Source organism: Antennarius striatus, chromosome 14, assembly GCF_040054535.1.
Source record: "Antennarius striatus isolate MH-2024 chromosome 14, ASM4005453v1, whole genome shotgun sequence".
Taxonomy (NCBI): Eukaryota; Metazoa; Chordata; class Actinopteri; order Lophiiformes; family Antennariidae; genus Antennarius; species Antennarius striatus.
The window spans coordinates 399,506-421,696 of record NC_090789.1 but is presented as its reverse complement, the minus strand read 5'-3'; the positions used below and the strand labels follow the sequence as shown (position 1 = coordinate 421,696).

Here is a 22,191-nt window from a genome sequence, read left to right as displayed (position 1 = left end):
GTAACTGACTGGCTGATTAACTGACTGACTGATTAACTGACTGACTAACTGAAACTGACTGACTGATTAACTGACTGACTGTAACTGACTGACTGTAACTGACTGACTGATTGATTAACTGACTGACTGTAACTGACTGACTGACTGTAACTGACTGACTGATTAACTGACTTACTGACTGATTAACTGACTGACTGACTGATTAACTGACTGACTGTAACTGACTGACTGATTGATTAACTGACTGATTAACTGATTGACTGATTAACTGACTGACTGTAACTGACTGATTAACTGACTGACTGATTAACTGACTGACTGACTGATTAACTGACTGACTGTAACTGACTGACTGACTGTAACTGACTGACTGATTAACTGACTGACTGATTAACTGACTGATTAACTGGCTGACTGATTAACTGACTGACTGTAACTGACTGACTGTAACTGACTGACTGACTGATTAACTGACTGACTGTAACTGACTGACTGATTAACTGACTGACTGTAACTGACTGACTGATTAACTGACTGATTAACTAACTGACTGATTAACTGACTGACTAACTGAAACTGACTGATTAACTGACTGACTGTAACTGACTGACTGATTAACTGACTGACTGTAACTGACTGACTGATTAACTGACTGACTGTAACTGACTGGCTGATTAACTGACTGACTGATTAACTGACTGACTAACTGACTGACTGATTAACTGACTGACTGATTAACTGACTGACTGTAACTGATTGACTGATTAACTGTAACTGAGTGACTGTAACTGACTGACTGACTAACTGACTGACTGATTGACTGACTGACTGTAACTGACTGACTGATTAACTGACTGACTGTAACTGACTGACTGATTAACTGACTGACTGTAACTGACTGACTGACTGATTAACTGACTGACTGATTAACTGAAACTGACTGACTGATTAACTGACTGACTGTAACTGACTGACTGATTAACTGACTGACTGATTAACTGACTGACTGATTAACTAACTGACTGATTAACTGACTGACTGTAACTGACTGACTGACTGACTGTAACTGACTGACTGACTGATTAACTGACTGACCTTAACTGACTGACTGATTAACTAACTGACTGATTAACTGACTGACTGATTAACTGACTGTCTGATTAACTAACTGACTGATTAACTGACTGACTGATTAACTGACTGACTGATTAACTGACTGACTGATTAACTGACTGACTAACTGAAACTGACTGACTGATTAACTGACTGACTGTAACTGACTGACTGATTAACTGACTGACTGTAACTGACTGACTGACTGATTAACTGACTGACTGTAACTGACTGACTGTAACTGACTGACTGACTGATTAACTGACTGACTGTAACTGACTGACTGACTGTAACTGACTGACTGATTAACTGACTGACTGATTAACTGACTGACTGAATAACTGACTGACTGTAACTGACTGACTGTAACTGACTGACTGACTGATTAACTGACTGACTGTAACTGACTGACTGACTGATTAACTGACTGACTGTAACTGACTGACTGACTGATTAACTGACTGACTGTAACTGACTGGCTGATTAACTGACTGACTGATTAACTGACTAACTGAAACTGACTGATTAACTGACTGATTAACTGACTGACTGTAACTGACTGACTGATTGATTAACTGACTGACTGTAACTGACTGACTGATTAACTGACTGACTGATTAACTGACTTACTGACTGATTAACTGACTGACTGACTGATTAACTGACTGACTGTAACTGACTGACTGATCAACTGACTGACTGTAACTGACTGACTGATTGATTAACTGACTGACTGTAACTGACTGACTGTAACTGACTGACTGACTGATTGACTGACTGTAACTGACTGACTGACTGATTAACTGACTGACTGTAACTGACTGACTGATTAACTGACTGACTGATTAACTAACTGACTGATTAACTGACTGACTGATTAACTAACTGACTGATTAACTGACTGACTGATTAACTGACTGACTGATTAACTGACTGACTAACTGAAACTGACTGACTGATTAACTGACTGACTGATTAACTGACTGACTGTAACTGACTGACTGACTGATTAACTGACTGACTGTAACTGACTGACTGTAACTGACTGACTGACTGATTAACTGACTGACTGTAACTGACTGACTGACTGTAACTGACTGACTGATTAACTGACTGACTGATTAACTGGCTGACTGATTAACTGACTGACTGTAACTGACTGACTGTAAATGACTGACTGACTGATTAACTGACTGACTGTAACTGACTGACTGATTAACTGACTGACTGTAACTGACTGACTGATTAACTGACTGATTAACTAACTGACTGATTAACTGACTGCTTAACTGACTGACTGACTGAAACTGACTGACTGATTAACTGACTGACTGTAACTGACTGACTGATTAACTGACTGACTGTAACTGACTGACTGACTAACTGACTGACTGTAACTGACTGGCTGATTAACTGACTGACTGATTAACTGACTGACTAACTGAAACTGACTGATTAACTGACTGACTGTAACTGACTGACTGATTGATTAACTGACTGACTGTAACTGACTGACTGACTGTAACTGACTGACTGATTAACTGACTGACCGATTAACTGACTGACTGACTGATTAACTGGCTGACTGATTAACTGACTGACTGTAACTGACTGACTGTAACTGACTGACTGACTGATTAACTGACTGACTGTAACTGACTGACTGATTAACTGACTGACTGTAACTGACTGACTGATTAACTGACTGGCTGATTAACTGACTGACTGATTAACTGACTGACTAACTGAAACTGACTGACTGATTAACTGACTGACTGTAACTGACTGACTGATTAACTGACTGACTGTAACTGACTGATTAACTGACTGACTGTAACTGACTGGCTGATTAACTGACTGACTGATTAACTGACTAACTGAAACTGACTGATTAACTGACTGACTGTAACTGACTGACTGATTGATTAACTGACTGACTGTAACTGACTGACTGACTGTAACTGACTGACTGATTAACTGACTGACTGATTAACTGACTTACTGACTGATTAACTGACTGACTGACTGATTAACTGACTGACTGTAACTGACTGACTGATCAACTGACTGACTGTAACTGACTGACTGATTGATTAACTGACTGACTGTAACTGACTGACTGATTAACTGACTGACTGTAACTGACTGACTGATTAACTGACTGACCTTGTCTTTGTCATGCGTTATTTTTATTGTTTTACTTCCTGTTCCCATGATCCTCTGGTCTGTAGTTCCACGCCGTGCTGCTTCCTGATTGGTTGATGTATTGATCCCCAGCTCTGTGGCGAGTACCAGGAACAGAGGGGGGGGGCTGTCAGATGGAAAGCCCCCCGGCGACCTACCGAGAGGCAGGTCAGGAAACACGGGAAGCATCACCGCGGTTATGGTCGCCACGGCAACAGTCAGAATGGTGACGGCGGTGGACAGAAGGAGGGGGTACAGGTGGGACAGGAAGGGGGGGGTTCTTCCTGTGGAACAGGAAGTGACATTCTTCCTGTTGAACAGGAAGTGACGGTTCTTCCTGTGGAACAGGAAGTGACGGTTCTTCCCGTGGAACAGGAAGTGACGGTTCTTCCCGTGGAACAGGAAGTGACGGTTCTTCCCGTGGAACAGGAAGTGACGGTTCTTCCTGTGGAACAAGAAGTGACGGTTCTTCCTGTGGAACAGGAAGTGATATTAAGGTAAATACTTATATACAAAGGTCCAGAAGACGATTTCAGAATAAATGTATTTTACAGCCTCACAAAGCGACACACACACACACACACACACACACACACACACACACAGACACACACACACACACACACACACACACACGGTTTACATCCGTCCGGATCTCTATTCTGGTTCCAGAGACATTATTGATTATTGTTTGATTGATTGATAATTAGCTGTTTACTGATTTTACTGAGGGAAGGTCACTGCATGCCCGTTCTGTTGGCGTGTCCTGATTGGCTGCTTGCAGTCGACTTCCAGTGTTCTGATTGGATGATAGTAACCACAGTTAAGAGAATCAAAGGGGTTTTTTTTGGAGTCACGCCCACTGGGAGGTGCTACCAGCAAATGGACACGCCCCTCAGGATGATGAGCAGAACCTGCTGGTGGTCCAGTTCCTGCTGGGGGTGGGGATCCGGCTGGTTCTGGTTTTCTGGGATAGTCGGTCGAAGCGGTTCTGTTCCAGCATCACGACGACCCCGGGGTAAATACTGGGGGGGATAGTCCCACTGATTATTGAAGTGTTCTCTGCTCTGGTCTTGGTCCTGGTTCTAGTTCTGGATCTGGTTCTGGTTTTGATTCTAGTTCTGGTTCTGGATCTGGTCCACTGGTTTAAGTGGACACCCCCACAATGGAGCCCTCCTCCGCCTCCTCGTCCCTCGCTAGCAGCTGGACAACACACGGCGTCACGTCGAATGGGATCTGGTCCGTCACCGACTCGCCCATCTGCACCGGGACGCCGGGGCTGGAGCCTCTGGTGGAGGACACCTCCTCCCTCAGGGGGGACGGGGTCAAAGGGCACGGCTCCGCCTCCAACGTCAGGGTCACTTCTTCAACCTGCAACAACAGGAAATGAGACGTGAAGGACCGATGGAGACACTGCAGGTGAGTCACTGTTTCACTGTGTGAACCGGGACTGTTTCAGATGTGAACCTGGACTGTTTCAGGTGTGAACCTGGACTGTTTCACCGTGTGAACCTGGACTGTTTCACCGTGTGAACCTGGACTGTTTCACCACGTGAACCTGGACTGTTTCACCGTGTGAACCCGGACTGTTTCACTACGTGAACCCGGACTGTTTCACTATGTGAACCTGGACTGTTTCACTGTGTGAACCCTGAACTGTTTCACTGTGTGAACCTGGACTGTTTCACTGCGTGAACCTGGACTGTTTCACTGCGTGAACATGGACTGTTTCACTGCGTGAACCTGGACTGTTTTACTACGTGAACCTGGACTGTTTCACTGCGTGAACCTGGACTGTTTCACTGCGTGAACCTGGACTGTTTCACTGTGTGAACCTGGACTGTTTCACTGCGTGAACCTGGACTGTTTCACTGCGGGAACCTGGACTCTTTCACTGCGTGAACCTAGACTGTTTCACTGCGTGAACCTGGACTGTTTCACCGTGTGAACCTGGACTGTTTCACTGTGTGAACCTGGACTGTTTCACTGAGTGAACCTGGACTGTTTCACTGCGTGAACCTGGACTGTTTCAGGTGTGAATCTGGACTGTTTCAGGTGTGAACCTGGACTGTTTCACCGTGTGAACCTGGACTGTTTCACTGTGTGAACCTGGACTGTTTCACTGTGTTAACCTGGACTGTTTCACTGGGTGAACCTGGACTGTTTCACTGCGTGAACCTGGACTTTTTCACTGTGTGAACCTGGACTGTTTCAGGTGTGAACCTGGACTGTTTCACTGTGTGAACCTGGACTGTTTCACTGTGTGAACCTGGACTGTTTCACTGTGTGAACCTGGACTGTTTCAGGTGTGAACCTGGACTGTTTCACTGTGTGAACCTGGACTGTTTCCCTGAGTGAACCTGGACTGTTTCACTATGTGAACCTGGACTGTTTCACCGTGTGAAACTGGACTGTTTCACTGTGTGAACCTGGACTGTTTCACCACGTGAACCTGGACTGTTTCACTGTGTGAACCTGGACTGTTTCCCTGAGTGAACCTGGACTGTTTCACTATGTGAACCTGGACTGTTTCACCGCGTGAACCTGGACTGTTTCACTGCGTGAACCTGGACTGTTTCACCACGTGAACCTGGACTGTTTCAGGTGTGAACCTGGACTGTTTCACCGTGTGAACCTGGACTGTTTCACTGTGTGAACCTGGACTGTTTCACTGTGTTAACCTGGACTGTTTCACTGGGTGAACCTGGACTGTTTCACTGCGTGAACCTGGACTTTTTCACTGTGTGAACCTGGACTGTTTCAGGTGTGAACCTGGACTGTTTCACTGTGTGAACCTGGACTGTTTCACTGTGTGAACCTGGACTGTTTCAGGTGTGAACCTGGACTGTTTCACTGTGTGAACCTGGACTGTTTCCCTGAGTGAACCTGGACTGTTTCACTATGTGAACCTGGACTGTTTCACCGTGTGAATCTGGACTGTTTCACTGTGTGAACCTGGACTGTTTCAGGTGTGAACCTGGACTGTTTCACTGTGTGAACCTGGACTGTTTCCCTGAGTGAACCTGGACTGTTTCACTATGTGAACCTGGACTGTTTCACCGTGTGAAACTGGACTGTTTCACTGTGTGAACCTGGACTGTTTCACTATGTGAACCTGGACTGTTTCACTGTGTGAACCCGGACTGTTTCACTACGTGAACCCGGACTGTTTCACTGTGTGAACCTGGACTGTTTCACCGCGTGAACCTGGACTGTTTCACTGCGTGAACCTGGACTGTTTCACTGCGTGAACCTGGACTGTTTCACTACGTGAATCTGGACTGTTTCACTGCGTGAACCTGGACTGTTTCACTGCGTGAACCTTGACTGTTTCACTGCGTGAACCTGGACTGTTTCAGGTGTGAACCTGGACTGTTTCACTACGTGAACCCGGACTGTTTCACTATGTGAACCTGGACTGTTTCACTACGTGAACCTGGACTGTTTCACTGTGTGAACCTGAACTGTTTCACTGTGTGAACCTGGACTGTTTCACTGCGTGAACCTGGACTGTTTCACTGCGTGAACATGGACTGTTTCACTGCGTGAACCTGGACTGTTTCACTACGTGAACCTGGACTGTTTCACTGCGTGAACCTGGACTGTTTCACTGCGTGAACCTGGACTGTTTCACTGTGTGAACCTGGACTGTTTCACTGCGTGAACCTGGACTGTTTCACTGCGGGAACCTGGACTGTTTCACTGCGTGAACCTAGACTGTTTCACTGCGTGAACCTAGACTGTTTCACTGCGTGAACCTGGACTGTTTCACCGTGTGAACCTGGACTGTTTCACTGTGTGAACCTGGACTGTTTCACTGAGTGAACCTGGACTGTTTCACTGCGTGAACCTGGACTGTTTCAGGTGTGAACCTGGACTGTTTCAGGTGTGAACCTGGACTGTTTCACCGTGTGAACCTGGACTGTTTCACTGTGTGAACCTGGACTGTTTCACTGTGTTAACCTGGACTGTTTCACTGGGTGAACCTGGACTGTTTCACTGCGTGAACCTGGACTTTTTCACTGTGTGAACCTGGACTGTTTCAGGTGTGAACCTGGACTGTTTCACTGTGTGAACCTGGACTGTTTCACTGTGTGAACCTGGACTGTTTCACTGTGTGAACCTGGACTGTTTCAGGTGTGAACCTGGACTGTTTCACCGTGTGAACCTGGACTGTTTCACTGTGTGAACCTGGACTGTTTCCCTGAGTGAACCTGGACTGTTTCACTATGTGAACCTGGACTGTTTCACCGTGTGAACCTGGACTGTTTCACTGTGTGAACCTGGACTGTTTCACTGCGTGAACCTTGACTGTTTCACTGCGTGAACCTGGACTGTTTCAGGTGTGAACCTGGACTGTTTCACTACGTGAACCCGGACTGTTTCACTATGTGAACCTGGACTGTTTCACTACGTGAACCTGGACTGTTTCACTGTGTGAACCTGAACTGTTTCACTGTGTGAACCTGGACTGTTTCACTGCGTGAACCTGGACTGTTTCACTGCGTGAACATGGACTGTTTCACTGCGTGAACCTGGACTGTTTCACTACGTGAACCTGGACTGTTTCACTGCGTGAACCTGGACTGTTTCACTGCGTGAACCTGGACTGTTTCACTGTGTGAACCTGGACTGTTTCACTGCGTGAACCTTGACTGTTTCACTGCGTGAACCTGGACTGTTTCAGGTGTGAACCTGGACTGTTTCACTACGTGAACCCGGACTGTTTCACTATGTGAACCTGGACTGTTTCACTACGTGAACCTGGACTGTTTCACTGTGTGAACCTGAACTGTTTCACTGTGTGAACCTGGACTGTTTCACTGCGTGAACCTGGACTGTTTCACTGCGTGAACATGGACTGTTTCACTGCGTGAACCTGGACTGTTTCACTACGTGAACCTGGACTGTTTCACTGCGTGAACCTGGACTGTTTCACTGCGTGAACCTGGACTGTTTCACTGTGTGAACCTGGACTGTTTCACTGCGTGAACCTGGACTGTTTCACCACGTGAACCTGGACTGTTTCACTGTGTGAACCTGGACTGTTTCCCTGAGTGAACCTGGACTGTTTCACTATGTGAACCTGGACTGTTTCACCGCGTGAACCTGGACTGTTTCACTGCGTGAACCTGGACTGTTTCACCACGTGAACCTGGACTGTTTCAGGTGTGAACCTGGACTGTTTCACCGTGTGAACCTGGACTGTTTCACTGTGTGAACCTGGACTGTTTCACTGTGTTAACCTGGACTGTTTCACTGGGTGAACCTGGACTGTTTCACTGCGTGAACCTGGACTTTTTCACTGTGTGAACCTGGACTGTTTCAGGTGTGAACCTGGACTGTTTCACTGTGTGAACCTGGACTGTTTCACTGTGTGAACCTGGACTGTTTCAGGTGTGAACCTGGACTGTTTCACTGTGTGAACCTGGACTGTTTCCCTGAGTGAACCTGGACTGTTTCACTATGTGAACCTGGACTGTTTCACCGTGTGAATCTGGACTGTTTCACTGTGTGAACCTGGACTGTTTCAGGTGTGAACCTGGACTGTTTCACTGTGTGAACCTGGACTGTTTCCCTGAGTGAACCTGGACTGTTTCACTATGTGAACCTGGACTGTTTCACCGTGTGAAACTGGACTGTTTCACTGTGTGAACCTGGACTGTTTCACTATGTGAACCTGGACTGTTTCACTGTGTGAACCCGGACTGTTTCACTACGTGAACCCGGACTGTTTCACTGTGTGAACCTGGACTGTTTCACCGCGTGAACCTGGACTGTTTCACTGCGTGAACCTGGACTGTTTCACTGCGTGAACCTGGACTGTTTCACTACGTGAATCTGGACTGTTTCACTGCGTGAACCTGGACTGTTTCACTGCGTGAACCTTGACTGTTTCACTGCGTGAACCTGGACTGTTTCAGGTGTGAACCTGGACTGTTTCACTACGTGAACCCGGACTGTTTCACTATGTGAACCTGGACTGTTTCACTACGTGAACCTGGACTGTTTCACTGTGTGAACCTGAACTGTTTCACTGTGTGAACCTGGACTGTTTCACTGCGTGAACCTGGACTGTTTCACTGCGTGAACATGGACTGTTTCACTGCGTGAACCTGGACTGTTTCACTACGTGAACCTGGACTGTTTCACTGCGTGAACCTGGACTGTTTCACTGCGTGAACCTGGACTGTTTCACTGTGTGAACCTGGACTGTTTCACTGCGTGAACCTGGACTGTTTCACTGCGGGAACCTGGACTGTTTCACTGCGTGAACCTAGACTGTTTCACTGCGTGAACCTAGACTGTTTCACTGCGTGAACCTGGACTGTTTCACCGTGTGAACCTGGACTGTTTCACTGTGTGAACCTGGACTGTTTCACTGAGTGAACCTGGACTGTTTCACTGCGTGAACCTGGACTGTTTCAGGTGTGAACCTGGACTGTTTCAGGTGTGAACCTGGACTGTTTCACCGTGTGAACCTGGACTGTTTCACTGTGTGAACCTGGACTGTTTCACTGTGTTAACCTGGACTGTTTCACTGGGTGAACCTGGACTGTTTCACTGCGTGAACCTGGACTTTTTCACTGTGTGAACCTGGACTGTTTCAGGTGTGAACCTGGACTGTTTCACTGTGTGAACCTGGACTGTTTCACTGTGTGAACCTGGACTGTTTCACTGTGTGAACCTGGACTGTTTCAGGTGTGAACCTGGACTGTTTCACCGTGTGAACCTGGACTGTTTCACTGTGTGAACCTGGACTGTTTCCCTGAGTGAACCTGGACTGTTTCACTATGTGAACCTGGACTGTTTCACCGTGTGAACCTGGACTGTTTCACTGTGTGAACCTGGACTGTTTCACTGCGTGAACCTTGACTGTTTCACTGCGTGAACCTGGACTGTTTCAGGTGTGAACCTGGACTGTTTCACTACGTGAACCCGGACTGTTTCACTATGTGAACCTGGACTGTTTCACTACGTGAACCTGGACTGTTTCACTGTGTGAACCTGAACTGTTTCACTGTGTGAACCTGGACTGTTTCACTGCGTGAACCTGGACTGTTTCACTGCGTGAACATGGACTGTTTCACTGCGTGAACCTGGACTGTTTCACTACGTGAACCTGGACTGTTTCACTGCGTGAACCTGGACTGTTTCACTGCGTGAACCTGGACTGTTTCACTGTGTGAACCTGGACTGTTTCACTGCGTGAACCTGGACTGTTTCACTGCGGGAACCTGGACTGTTTCACTGCGTGAACCTAGACTGTTTCACTGCGTGAACCTAGACTGTTTCACCGCGTGAACCTGGACTGTTTCACCGTGTGAACCTGGACTGTTTCACTGTGTGAACCTGGACTGTTTCACTGAGTGAACCTGGACTGTTTCACTGCGTGAACCTGGACTGTTTCAGGTGTGAACCTGGACTGTTTCAGGTGTGAACCTGGACTGTTTCACCGTGTGAACCTGGACTGTTTCACTGTGTGAACCTGGACTGTTTCACTGTGTTAACCTGGACTGTTTCACTGGGTGAACCTGGACTGTTTCACTGCGTGAACCTGGACTTTTTCACTGTGTGAACCTGGACTGTTTCAGGTGTGAACCTGGACTGTTTCACTGTGTGAACCTGGACTGTTTCACTGTGTGAACCTGGACTGTTTCACTGTGTGAACCTGGACTGTTTCAGGTGTGAACCTGGACTGTTTCACCGTGTGAACCTGGACTGTTTCACTGTGTGAACCTGGACTGTTTCCCTGAGTGAACCTGGACTGTTTCACTATGTGAACCTGGACTGTTTCACCGTGTGAACCTGGACTGTTTCACTGTGTGAACCTGGACTGTTTCACCACGTGAACCTGGACTGTTTCACTGTGTGAACCCGGACTGTTTCACCGTGTGAACCTGGACTGTTTCACCGCGTGAACCTGGACTGTTTCACTGCGTGAACCTGGACTGTTTCACTGCGTGAACCTGGACTGTTTCACTACGTGAATCTGGACTGTTTCACTGCGTGAACCTGGACTGTTTCACTGCGTGAACCTTGACTGTTTCACTGCGTGAACCTGGACTGTTTCAGGTGTGAACCTGGACTGTTTCACTGAGTGAACCTGGACTGTTTCACTGCGTGAACCTGGAGTGTTTCACTGCGTGAACCTGGACTGTTTCACTGCGTGAACCTGGACTGTTTCACCGTGTGAACCTGGACTGTTTCAGGTGTGAACCTGGACTGTTTCAGGTGTGAACCTGGACTGTTTCACCGTGTGAACCTGGACTGTTTCACCGTGTGAACCTGGACTGTTTCCCTGAGTGAACCTGGACTGTTTCACTGTGTTAACCTGGACTGTTTCACTGGGTGAACCTGGACTGTTTCACTGCGTGAACCTGGACTTTTTCACTGTGTGAACCTGGACTGTTTCAGGTGTGAAACTGGACTGTTTCCCTGAGTGAACCTGGACTGTTTCACTATGTGAACCTGGACTGTTTCACCGTGTGAACCTGGACTGTTTCACTGTGTAAACCTGGACTGTTTCACCACGTGAACCTGGACTGTTTCACTGTGTGAACCCGGACTGTTTCACTACGTGAACCCGGACTGTTTCACCGTGTGAACCTGGACTGTTTCACCGCGTGAACCTGGACTGTTTCACTGCGTGAACCTAGACTGTTTCACTGTGTTAACCTGGACTTTTTCACTGTGTGAACCTGGACTGTTTCAGGTGTGAACCTGGACTGTTTCACTGTGTGAACCTGGACTGTTTCACTGTGTGAACCTGGACTGTTTCAGGTGTGAACCTGGACTGTTTCACCGTGTGAACCTGGACTGTTTCACTGTGTGAACCTGGACTGTTTCCCTGAGTGAACCTGGACTGTTTCACTGTGTGAACCTGGACTGTTTCACCACGTGAACCTGGACTGTTTCACTGTGTGAACCCGGACTGTTTCACTACGTGAACCCGGACTGTTTCACTGTGTGAACCTGGACTGTTTCACCGCGTGAACCTGGACTGTTTCACTGCGTGAACCTGGACTGTTTCACTGCGTGAACCTGGACTGTTTCACTACGTGAATCTGGACTGTTTCACTGCATGAACCTGGACTGTTTCACTGCGTGAACCTTGACTGTTTCACTGCGTGAACCTGGACTGTTTCAGGTGTGAACCTGGACTGTTTCACTACGTGAACCCGGACTGTTTCACTACGTGAACCTGGACTGTTTCACTACGTGAACCTGGAGTGTTTCACTGTGTGAACCTGAACTGTTTCACTGTGTGAACCTGGACTGTTTCACTGCGTGAACCTGGACTGTTTCACTGCGTGAACATGGACTGTTTCACTGCGTGAACCTGGACTGTTTCACTACGTGAACCTGGACTGTTTCACTGCGTGAACCTGGACTGTTTCACTGCGTGAACCTGGACTGTTTCACTGTGTGAACCTGGACTGTTTCACTGCGTGAACCTGGACTGTTTCACTGCGGGAACCTGGACTGTTTCACTGCGTGAACCTAGACTGTTTCACTGCGTGAACCTGGACTGTTTCACCGTGTGAACCTGGACTGCTTCACTGTGTGAACCTGGACTGTTTCACTGAGTGAACCTGGACTGTTTCACTGCGTGAACCTGGACTGTTTCAGGTGTGAACCTGGACTGTTTCAGGTGTGAACCTGGACTGTTTCACCGTGTGAACCTGGACTGTTTCACTGTGTGAACCTGGACTGTTTCACTGTGTTAACCTGGACTGTTTCACTGGGTGAACCTGGACTGTTTCACTGCGTGAACCTGGACTTTTTCACTGTGTGAACCTGGACTGTTTCAGGTGTGAACCTGGACTGTTTCACTGTGTGAACCTGGACTGTTTCACTGTGTGAACCTGGACTGTTTCAGGTGTGAACCTGGACTGTTTCACCGTGTGAACCTGGACTGTTTCACTGTGTGAACCTGGACTGTTTCCCTGAGTGAACCTGGACTGTTTCACTATGTGAACCTGGACTGTTTCACCGTGTGAACCTGGACTGTTTCACTGTGTGAACCTGGACTGTTTCACCACGTGAACCTGGACTGTTTCACTGTGTGAACCCGGACTGTTTCACTGTGTGAACCTGGACTGTTTAACCGCGTGAACCTGGACTGTTTCACTGCGTGAACCTGGACTGTTTCACTGCGTGAACCTGGACTGTTTCACTACGTGAATCTGGACTGTTTCACTGCGTGAACCTGGACTGTTTCACTGCGTGAACCTTGACTGTTTCACTGCGTGAACCTGGACTGTTTCAGGTGTGAACCTGGACTGTTTCACTGAGTGAACCTGGACTGTTTCACTGCGTGAACCTGGAGTGTTTCACTGCGTGAACCTGGACTGTTTCACCGCGTGAACCTGGACTGTTTCACCGTGTGAACCTGGACTGTTTCACCGTGTGAACCTGGACTGTTTCAGGTGTGAACCCGGACTGTTTCAGGTGTGAACCTGGACTGTTTCACCGTGTGAACCTGGACTGTTTCACCGTGTGAACCTGGACTTTTTCCCTGAGTGAACCTGGACTGTTTCACTGTGTTAACCTGGACTGTTTCACTGGGTGAACCTGGACTGTTTCACTGCGTGAACCTGGACTTTTTCACTGTGTGAACCTGGACTGTTTCAGGTGTGAACCTGGACTGTTTCCCTGAGTGAACCTGGACTGTTTCACTATGTGAACCTGGACTGTTTCACCGTGTGAACCTGGACTGTTTCACTGTGTGAACCTGGACTGTTTCACTACGTGAACCCGGACTGTTTCACTGTGTGAACCTGGACTGTTTCACTGTGTGAACCTGGACTGTTTCACTATGTGAACCTGGACTGTTTCACCGTGTGAACCTGGACTGTTTCACTGTGTGAACCTGGACTGTTTCACTACGTGAACCCGGACTGTTTCACTGCGTGAACCTGGACTTTTTCACTGTGTGAACATGGACTGTTTCAGGTGTGAACCTGGACTGTTTCCCTGAGTGAACCTGGACTGTTTCACTATGTGAACCTGGACTGTTTCACCGTGTGAACCTGGACTGTTTCACTGTGTGAACCCGGACTGTTTCACTACGTGAACCCGGACTGTTTCACTGTGTGAACCTGGACTGTTTCACCGCGTGAACCTGGACTGTTTCACTGCGTGAACCTGGACTGTTTCACTACGTGAATCTGGACTGTTTCACTGCGTGAACCTGGACTGTTTCACTGCGTGAACCTTGACTGTTTCACTGCGTGAACCTGGACTGTTTCAGGTGTGAACCTGGACTGTTTCACTGAGTGAACCTGGACTGTTTCACTGCGTGAACCTGGACTGTTTCACTGCGTGAACCTGGACTGTTTCACTGCGTGAACCTGGACTGTTTCACTGTGTGAACCTGGACTGTTTCACCGTGTGAACCTGGACTGTTTCACTGTGTGAACCTGGACAGTTTCACTGCGTGAACCTGGACTGTTTCACTGTGTGAACCTGGACTGTTTCACTGTGTGAGCCTGGACTGTTTCAGGTGTGAACCTGGACTGTTTCACTGTGTGAACCTGGACTTTTTCACTGTGTGAACCTGGACTGTTTCAGGTGTGAACCTGGACTGTTTCAGGTGTGAACCTGGACTGTTTCACCGTGTGAACCTGGACTGTTTCAGGTGTGAACCTGGACTGTTTCACCGTGTGAACCTGGACTGTTTCACTACGTGAACCTGGACTGTTTCAAATGCGAACCTGGACTGTTTCAGGTGTGAACCTGGACTTTGAGCAGGTCACTGTAGAGGAAGCTCACCGTCAGAAGCTCCTCCTCATCATCATGCTGTGGGTTGTCCTCCATCTCAGGCTCCGGCTCCTCCCCCACCGTCTCCACGACTCCGCCCACCATGTCGGCCATCTGTCCACTCAGCTGCCCGACGAGCTCCGCCTGCAAACAGGTGGGTTCTGATTGGTTCCCCCACCAGATCGTCCACACCGTGTGTGATCCGCCCGTTTGGACGGATGCGGCGGATGGATACCTACGTGATACGCCTCCAGCTGGGTGGAGCCCCACAGGTCTGCCAGGCGGGGGTGGGTGGGCGGCCCCAGACTGTGGATGGTGCTGTTGGGCGTGGCCTGAAGGGAGTGGGAGGCGCTGTGGGGCCGGTGGTCCTAAGGAGACAGGAGGGATGGAGAAGTGTGAGTCTGCTGGACACGCCCCCTGCCCCGCCCCAGTACCCGCCGCTAATGGACCTGGTGCCCCTACTGACCTGGTCCTGGTCCTGGTGGACCTACTGACCTGGTCCTGGTCCTGGTGGACCTACTGACCTGCTGGTACTGCAGGAGCTGCTGGTACTGGTGGAGCTGCTGGAGCTGGTTGTGCTGCAGGACCAGGTGGGCCTGGTGCTGCTGGAGGTACCCGCCCACTGTCCCCTCGTACCCGTCAGCGGGCGTGGCCCCGCCCGCGCTGCCGCCCGGAGCCAGGATGTAGGAGCCAGCAGCAGGCGAGGCCACGCCCGACGGCTGGCTGGTGATTGGATCCCACGCGTCCGACGACGACAGGCAGTACAGACCCTGGGACACGTAGGTGTGGGGCCACACGTCCGAGGGGGGGAGCACCTGGTCTGCTCAGGTGGGACAGACAGGTGGGAGTGAACTGGTGTGTGTTCAGTGCTGGCATTGAGAGCAGAGTAAGTCCTTATGCTAAGCTGATGCTACCCTGATGCTACCCTGATGCTAACCTCCAAATGGATCAGGCTGCATGCAGTCCTCCGGCTGGTCTCAGGAGGGCAGCAACGTGTTCAAACATGAACTTACAGTCAGTCACACAAAACTAAGCCCCTCCCACCACAGGAGAAGGCGGGGCTAATGTCCACCAATCGCATCCCAGGATCCAGAGGATCCCAAACACGCTCTGCAAACCCCAGTATCTGTAGCTGTTAGCAGTTAGCTCTTAGCACGTAGCTCTTAGCACGTAGCTGTTAGCCCTGAGTTAGGTCACCTGTGAACTTTCACACCAGGTGAACACAGTAGGTTTCTTTTCCGAGAACAAGCCCCGCCTCCTTCAGCTGATCTGATTGGACGGCCGGTGTGTTTAAGCCCCGCCCCCTGGTACCTCTGCTGGTGATGCTCTCCTGGTTGACCTCGCTCAGGTGAGCCACGCTGCCGTGGGTGGAGCCGGCGCCGAGGCTCTCAGCGTCCATCGAGTTCCAGCCGAAGAGCGTTGCCTCAGAGATGGCGAACTGCTGCATGATGCCTGGGGGGAGGGAGGGGGCGGGGCATCAGTAGATGACAGCCTTTGGAGGCGGTCCTCACGTTGGCTCCTCCTACCGGCAGCAAAGCGCGCCTCCTTCTCGCCGTCGCTCAGGTCGCTGTAGGCATCGTTCTCCAGCCTCCTCTCCTTCTCCCTCTGCAGGGGGGTAAGCCCCGCCCCCCCCGGGGGCCCCGCCGACGGTTTGCCCCAGCTCTGCCACTCGATCATGTGGGCCACGCGGCCCTGCGCCATGGCGGTGGGCTTGGTCACCTTGTCCTTCATGGAGCGGGTCACGCCTACACACACACACACACACACACACACACACACACACACATACACACACACACACTGTCAGACCATTGCTGGCGTCCACGTTGGCCACGCCTCCGCCTGAGGTTAGAATGGAGATGATTGGCTGACAGGGAACTGCGCGGAGCCGTCATGAGAGAGGCAGCTAACTTTTAGCATAGCCTAGCTCCAGCCTGGTAACCACGGTAACCCCGGTTTGCTTCCACCGATCCAGTTCCGTTCCCACACGTCTAGAGCTCCGCCCACTTCGTATGTGTCCTTGGAGTGATGCTAACAGCTATGCTAATGCATCTGTTGCAGTAATTGTACGCTAGTTAGCATGAACTCCATATTAGCCAACTAGCTGTAAGTTGACTAAGCTCCGCCCACTTAAGATGCACATCCAGCGGTGAGACGGGGGGGCGTCGGCCGGCGGCACGACTCAACACAACCAGGAAGTACACACAGCTATAGACAGCACAGCACAAGAGGCCCCGCCCACTCACTGCCACGCACCCACGCACACGCTACTGGCAGTAGCTGTTAGCTCGCCTCTCGGACATCGAAATCTGATTGGTTGTCCGTCAATGATGTCATCATTGACGTCTGAGTTGGTATCAATGGAGGGGGGGGTGATAGAGGGAGGGGCACCCACAGGGGCGGCCATGTTGGTTCCAAGCTCCTCCCCCTCAGCCAGGTGGGGGGGGTCATCTGCAGAGGGTTTATCTCCAGCGTCAGATGATTGGTTGGTCGAGCAGCAGTTCGGCTGCTGAAGCGCTAACTAGTGGAGTAGTGCTGGTGGGCGGAGTCTGACCTCTGACCTCTGTTGGGCTTTCTAAATGTTAGCTATTTGATTACGGAGCTGTCGAGGCTAACCAATGTGGAGCATGTGGTTTTGTTTATGCTAACAAATCTGTATGCTAGTTAGCATTAGAACCATGTTAGCCAGCTAGCCAGCATGTTAGCCAGCATTAGCTTCAGGATTCTGTCTTGTGTTCAACATGAGCCCCACGTTGATCTGCTGGAACCAAACAATCATCTGACCCGAGCCCTCGACGACCCCCCCATTGGGGGCACTTGGTGGCGTCGGGGGGGGGGGGGGCGTGGGGACCAACATGGGGGCTGTTTACCACCGAGCAGCACAGACACACACCTGACACACCTGTCAGAGACGACTTAGCCAGCGCCCCGATCCCATAGGAGTTGGTGGACTTCCTCTTGAGACGAGGCAGGATGGACGTGGTGTCCTCCATGGACAGCTGGGGGGGGGCAGGTGGGGGGGAGCGAGGAAAGAAACGAGAGGAGGAGGAAGGAGAACGGAGGGTCATTACTGGAACAGCTTTGATTGGATAGCGACAACAGGGTTAGCGTAGCAAAGAAGAAGAACTCAGGTAGCGAGTCAGGAAGAGGAGACTTACATTGATTCCTTCCCATGAAAACTCAGTACGGCCATGCTGGGGGGGGCGGAGACAGGAGGGAGGGGCGGAGAAAAGGACAGGTGGAGCAAAGGTGGGGAGAGGATAGCGTCAGTAGCATTGTAGTGCATGCTGATGCTAACGTCAGTAGCAATTCTAATCCATTCAAACCCCGCCCACCTAATGGAATCATGTCTGTTTGATCTCTGCAGCCAATCAACAGCCACGATGGGTCAACAGGTGGAACCAGTCAGAAAAGAACAGGTGTGGAATTACACACTGTTTACAACACACACACACACACACACACACACACACACACACACACACACACACACACAGATGATGTAGTAAACAGGGGGTTGCCGTGGTAACGAGGCTCTGCAGCATCACTGACTGAATTGTTTCCTGACGTCCGTCTCACCTGTTTGTCTGCATTTCTTTCACTTTTGACTAAACACTTTTCAGTCACCTGAACGACCCCCCCCCCCCAGCATGCACCCCCGCCCCACCCCCACCTGTAAGAGGATAAATATCAACAGTGAAAACACAAACAGCATGAAAAATAATAAGATAGATGCTGGTGTCTCCAACCCCTGGGGGCCACACACAGACACACACACACACACACACACACACACACACACACACAAAAAGACAGACAGACAGACACACATACACCCACACACTCACACACACACACACACCCTCCTCACACTTCAGATGGACACGCCCCCACAAATGGCGGCGGCTACCTGATCCCCGTCCTTCCGTACCGGCACAGCATCCGCTGCTGGAAGAGAGACAGAGGGGCGGAGTTAGGATGATGTCATCACAGGTGCTGCAGGTAACCTTTGCTGGAGAGAGGCTACCATCATCACCTTAGCCTCTGAGCTAAAGGCATTAGCACACTCTCCATGTACGCGGTTATCTGCTTCACTGACTGTCTAATGCTAATGCTAATGCTAACTGGAGGCTGATCTGTGATCCTGACTTTTAGGCGCTTCCCACCATTAATGACATCACAACAGGAAGTCACAAGAAAAAACAACATTCAGACCACTGAGGAGGAACCTACAGGTACACACACACACACACACACACACACACACACACACACACACAGGTGTTGATATTCCGCTGTAACAATCGATCCTGACAGCTTCCTCTAACCGACACTCGCCTGTCTGTGTGTGTGTGTGTGTGTGTGTGTGTCTGTGTGTGTGTCTGTGTGTGTGTGTGTCTGTGTGTGTGTGTGTGTCTGTGTGTGTGTCTGTGTGTGTGTGTGTCTGTGTGTGTGTGTCTGTGTGTGTGTGTGTGTCTGTGTGTGTGTCTGTGTGTGTGTGTCTGTGTGTGTGTGTGTCTGTGTGTGTGTGTGTGTGTCTGTGTGTGTGTGTGTGTGTGTGTTAGGGAGCTCGTAGCTCCACCCTCTGTGTGGGCGGACCTGGAGGGCGGGGCAGCATTGGGGGCTGCCATCAGAGAGGGCGGAGCTTCATTCCCGACGTCACCTGGTGTTTGTTTGTAAACGAGCTCCAACAAACGTCCAAACAACAACACACTCTGGTGTCAGGTGACAAACAAGCCCCACCCCCTAACCCTTCAATGTCTGATCAATGTATGATCAATGATCAATGATCAATGTCTGATCAGCTGATGCTGATGTTTTAGTGTCAGAATGAACTGATGGAGGGGGAGGGAACCGTTGACCCATATTTACTGTACCCCCGTTAGCCCTCCGTCCTGGGGGGCTGGTGGCTCCTGGTTCTCCGTCGGTTCTCTGGTCGTGGTGCCTTCAGGGTCCTCACGTTGAACCACTGGGGGGGTGGGGGGGTAAGAGCCCCTCAGGCGCAGCTTTAAATAAACTTTATTAACTTACCAATAAACTACAAACGCTCCTCCAGGTTCAGACTCCTCCCCCTCTGCTAATGTTTATGCTAACAGTTAGCATCAATGGGGGGGCACAGGTGCTGAGTCATGTAAGTGCAGGAATAAATGCTAATTCGGTTTTAGGACAAAAAAGACACGCCCCTCAACAAGGTCACTGCCAGTCGCTGTCATCATCACCGCCATCCCAGACATCACCAAACGCTGGAGCTCTGGTGGATTAGCCAATCACGTGGAAGCTAGCACATGGGTGTAACCGTTATCCTCGGGTTGGGTGTGTCGTCATGACGCTGTGACCTCCATGACCTCAGGTCATGAACCTGATGGGTTCAGACTCGTGTTGTCATCAGTGCTGAGCCCCGCCTTCTTTAGACTCCGCCCACCTGCCCGTCCAGCGGCGGACTCAGACAGATGTGTTTCTGATGGTCTTCCACTTCCTCTTCCTGTTCCAGAGGAAGTCCAGGACCAGAACCCGATCTGGGTCCAGAAACGGGTCAGAACGGGCTGCACCATGACTCAGCAGAACCAGAACCCACCAGAACATGACTCATCACTCAGGAGCAACGTGGCTGTGCTAACAGAAGCTAACGTTAGCATCCGCTTCAGGTGGGACCAGACCTGACTGGAAGGTGTGTGTGTGTGGGGGGGGGGGGGGGTAGTCATGCTGACGGCGTGCCGAGTGTGTGACGCGCGGCGGAGGAGAATGATCTCACACATCATCGGTGACCTTAGATCCAAGTCAACACGGAGCTCTCTGACACACACACACACACACACACACACACACACACACACACACACACACACACACACACACACACACACACACACACACACTCCGTGCAGCATCGTTCTAAGTGTCTCGTTCCTTCATTAGTTCTCCCGACCTTCCCTCCATGCAGAGCGTCTCACCCCCCCCCGTCTCTCCGACCCCCCCCCCCCCCCCACATGGCCGACAGGCGGCGGCGGCAGCGCGTCCTTACCGATGGTCCGGGATCCGATGCAGCCCATAATGCTTTACAGCTGGGGGAGGATGGAATCCATCCGTCTGGCGGGCATCGCTCTCCTCCTCTGCCTCGTCTTCCTCACTGCGCTCCTCTGAGAGGAGAGAGGGTGTGTGTGTGTGTGTGTGTGTGTGTGTGTGTGTGTGTGTGTGTGTGTGTGTGTGTGTGTGTGTGTGTGTGTGTGTGTGAGGAAGAGAGGATGTGCGTGAGCGTCATCGGCGTCGCCTCCTCTCTCTCCACCATGTATTTACTCAGACACATCCGTGATGTTACACACACACACACACACACACACACACACACACACACACACAACACACACACACACGCTATCGGCTCCGTCTTGGAGGAATGTAGGAATAAAGTTTTATTTAAAAAAAACCCATCGTGGGCGACAGACGACTTTGACCCGTCTCCATGGTAACCGATTCAAATAGGCGTGAACGGGGTCTCAGGTGTGAAGAAGTGACGCGTGCAGGAGCCCCGTCCAGCCGGTCGCCATGGAAACAGAACAAATCTCTCCAAAGCAGAAACACCTCTTCAGCGGCCCCCGGTGGGCCGGAGGTCTGTCACTGATGCTAAAGCTACGCTAACCCCCAACACTGGGGGGCGGTGTCGTCCTCCTCCTCATCAGAGAAGATCAGCTGTTTAAAGTAGCTAGCAGAAGCTAACGGCTAACGGAGAGAAGATCAAAGTCAACTAAAAATGCCAGCAGTCCTCATCGTCCAATCAGAGGGCAGGATCTAAACACAACAGCGGTTATTGTTGTTGTTTACAAAGACTCCTCAAGGAAGAAACACCGGACAGGTGTCGTCATGGCAACATGCAGTAGAATAAACAGAGGTTGGGTTCAGGTCACATGACACACAGCGTGGAACTGCAGGGGGCGGGAGTGAAGTGGAGGTGACATCGATGAGTCCCGCCGAAGACGAGGACAGGATGACAGAAAGTTGAGGTGGGGGGGGCAAGGTGAGGAGGAAGAATCGTGATGCGTCAGCGGAACTATTTTTGTCTGTGTGACTCGGAGCCACCGGGCGGGCGTTCTTCATCATGATGATGAGACGGAGGCTCCGCCCCTGACGCCA

The 22,191-nt window shown here is 50.3% G+C and overlaps 1 protein-coding gene and 1 long non-coding RNA gene across 6 annotated transcripts; one reads left to right on the top strand and one right to left on the bottom strand.

Moving 5' to 3' along the window:
* Positions 1–4,176: 4,176 nt before the first annotated feature.
* Positions 4,177–15,261, top strand: LOC137607016 (uncharacterized). Its single transcript, XR_011037948.1, has 3 exons — positions 4,177–4,315; positions 4,417–4,716; positions 15,126–15,261. It is a non-coding gene; the product is annotated as an uncharacterized lncRNA (long non-coding RNA).
* Positions 4,311–21,207, bottom strand: LOC137607013 (protein FAM131B-like). Of its 5 annotated transcripts, none has more exons than XM_068332413.1 (10): positions 21,086–21,207; positions 18,974–19,008; positions 18,222–18,257; positions 17,957–18,062; positions 16,590–16,808; positions 16,375–16,515; positions 15,588–15,883; positions 15,303–15,431; positions 15,076–15,207; positions 4,311–4,668 (listed from the first exon to the last, which is right to left on the bottom strand). In XM_068332413.1, the coding sequence occupies exons 1-10, from the start codon at positions 21,111–21,113 to the stop codon at positions 4,444–4,446; spliced, it is 1,347 nt and encodes a 448-aa protein (XP_068188514.1). In that variant the 5' UTR covers positions 21,114–21,207; the 3' UTR covers positions 4,311–4,443. The 5 variants fall into 5 exon arrangements, with proteins under 5 accessions (XP_068188514.1, XP_068188513.1, XP_068188518.1 ...); XM_068332412.1 differs by having other exon boundaries at positions 18,974–19,011; positions 21,086–21,182; XM_068332416.1 differs by having other exon boundaries at positions 4,529–4,668; positions 15,299–15,431; positions 18,974–19,011; positions 21,086–21,182.
* Positions 21,208–22,191: the final 984 nt, after the last annotated feature.

Bases quoted from the DNA above. Each gene is read 5' to 3' on its own strand.
- LOC137607013 (XM_068332412.1), bottom strand. From the start codon at position 21,113: ATGGGCTGCATCGGATCCCGGACCATCG. The intron at 16,809-17,956 runs GTGTGTGTCTGT...GTGTGTGTGTAG, and splicing joins GTCTCTGACAGGTGTGTCAG to GCGTGACCCGCTCCATGAAG. The intron at 15,208-15,302 runs GTAGGTATCCAT...ACCTGTTTGCAG, and splicing joins CCCAGCTGGAGGCGTATCAC to GCGGAGCTCGTCGGGCAGCT.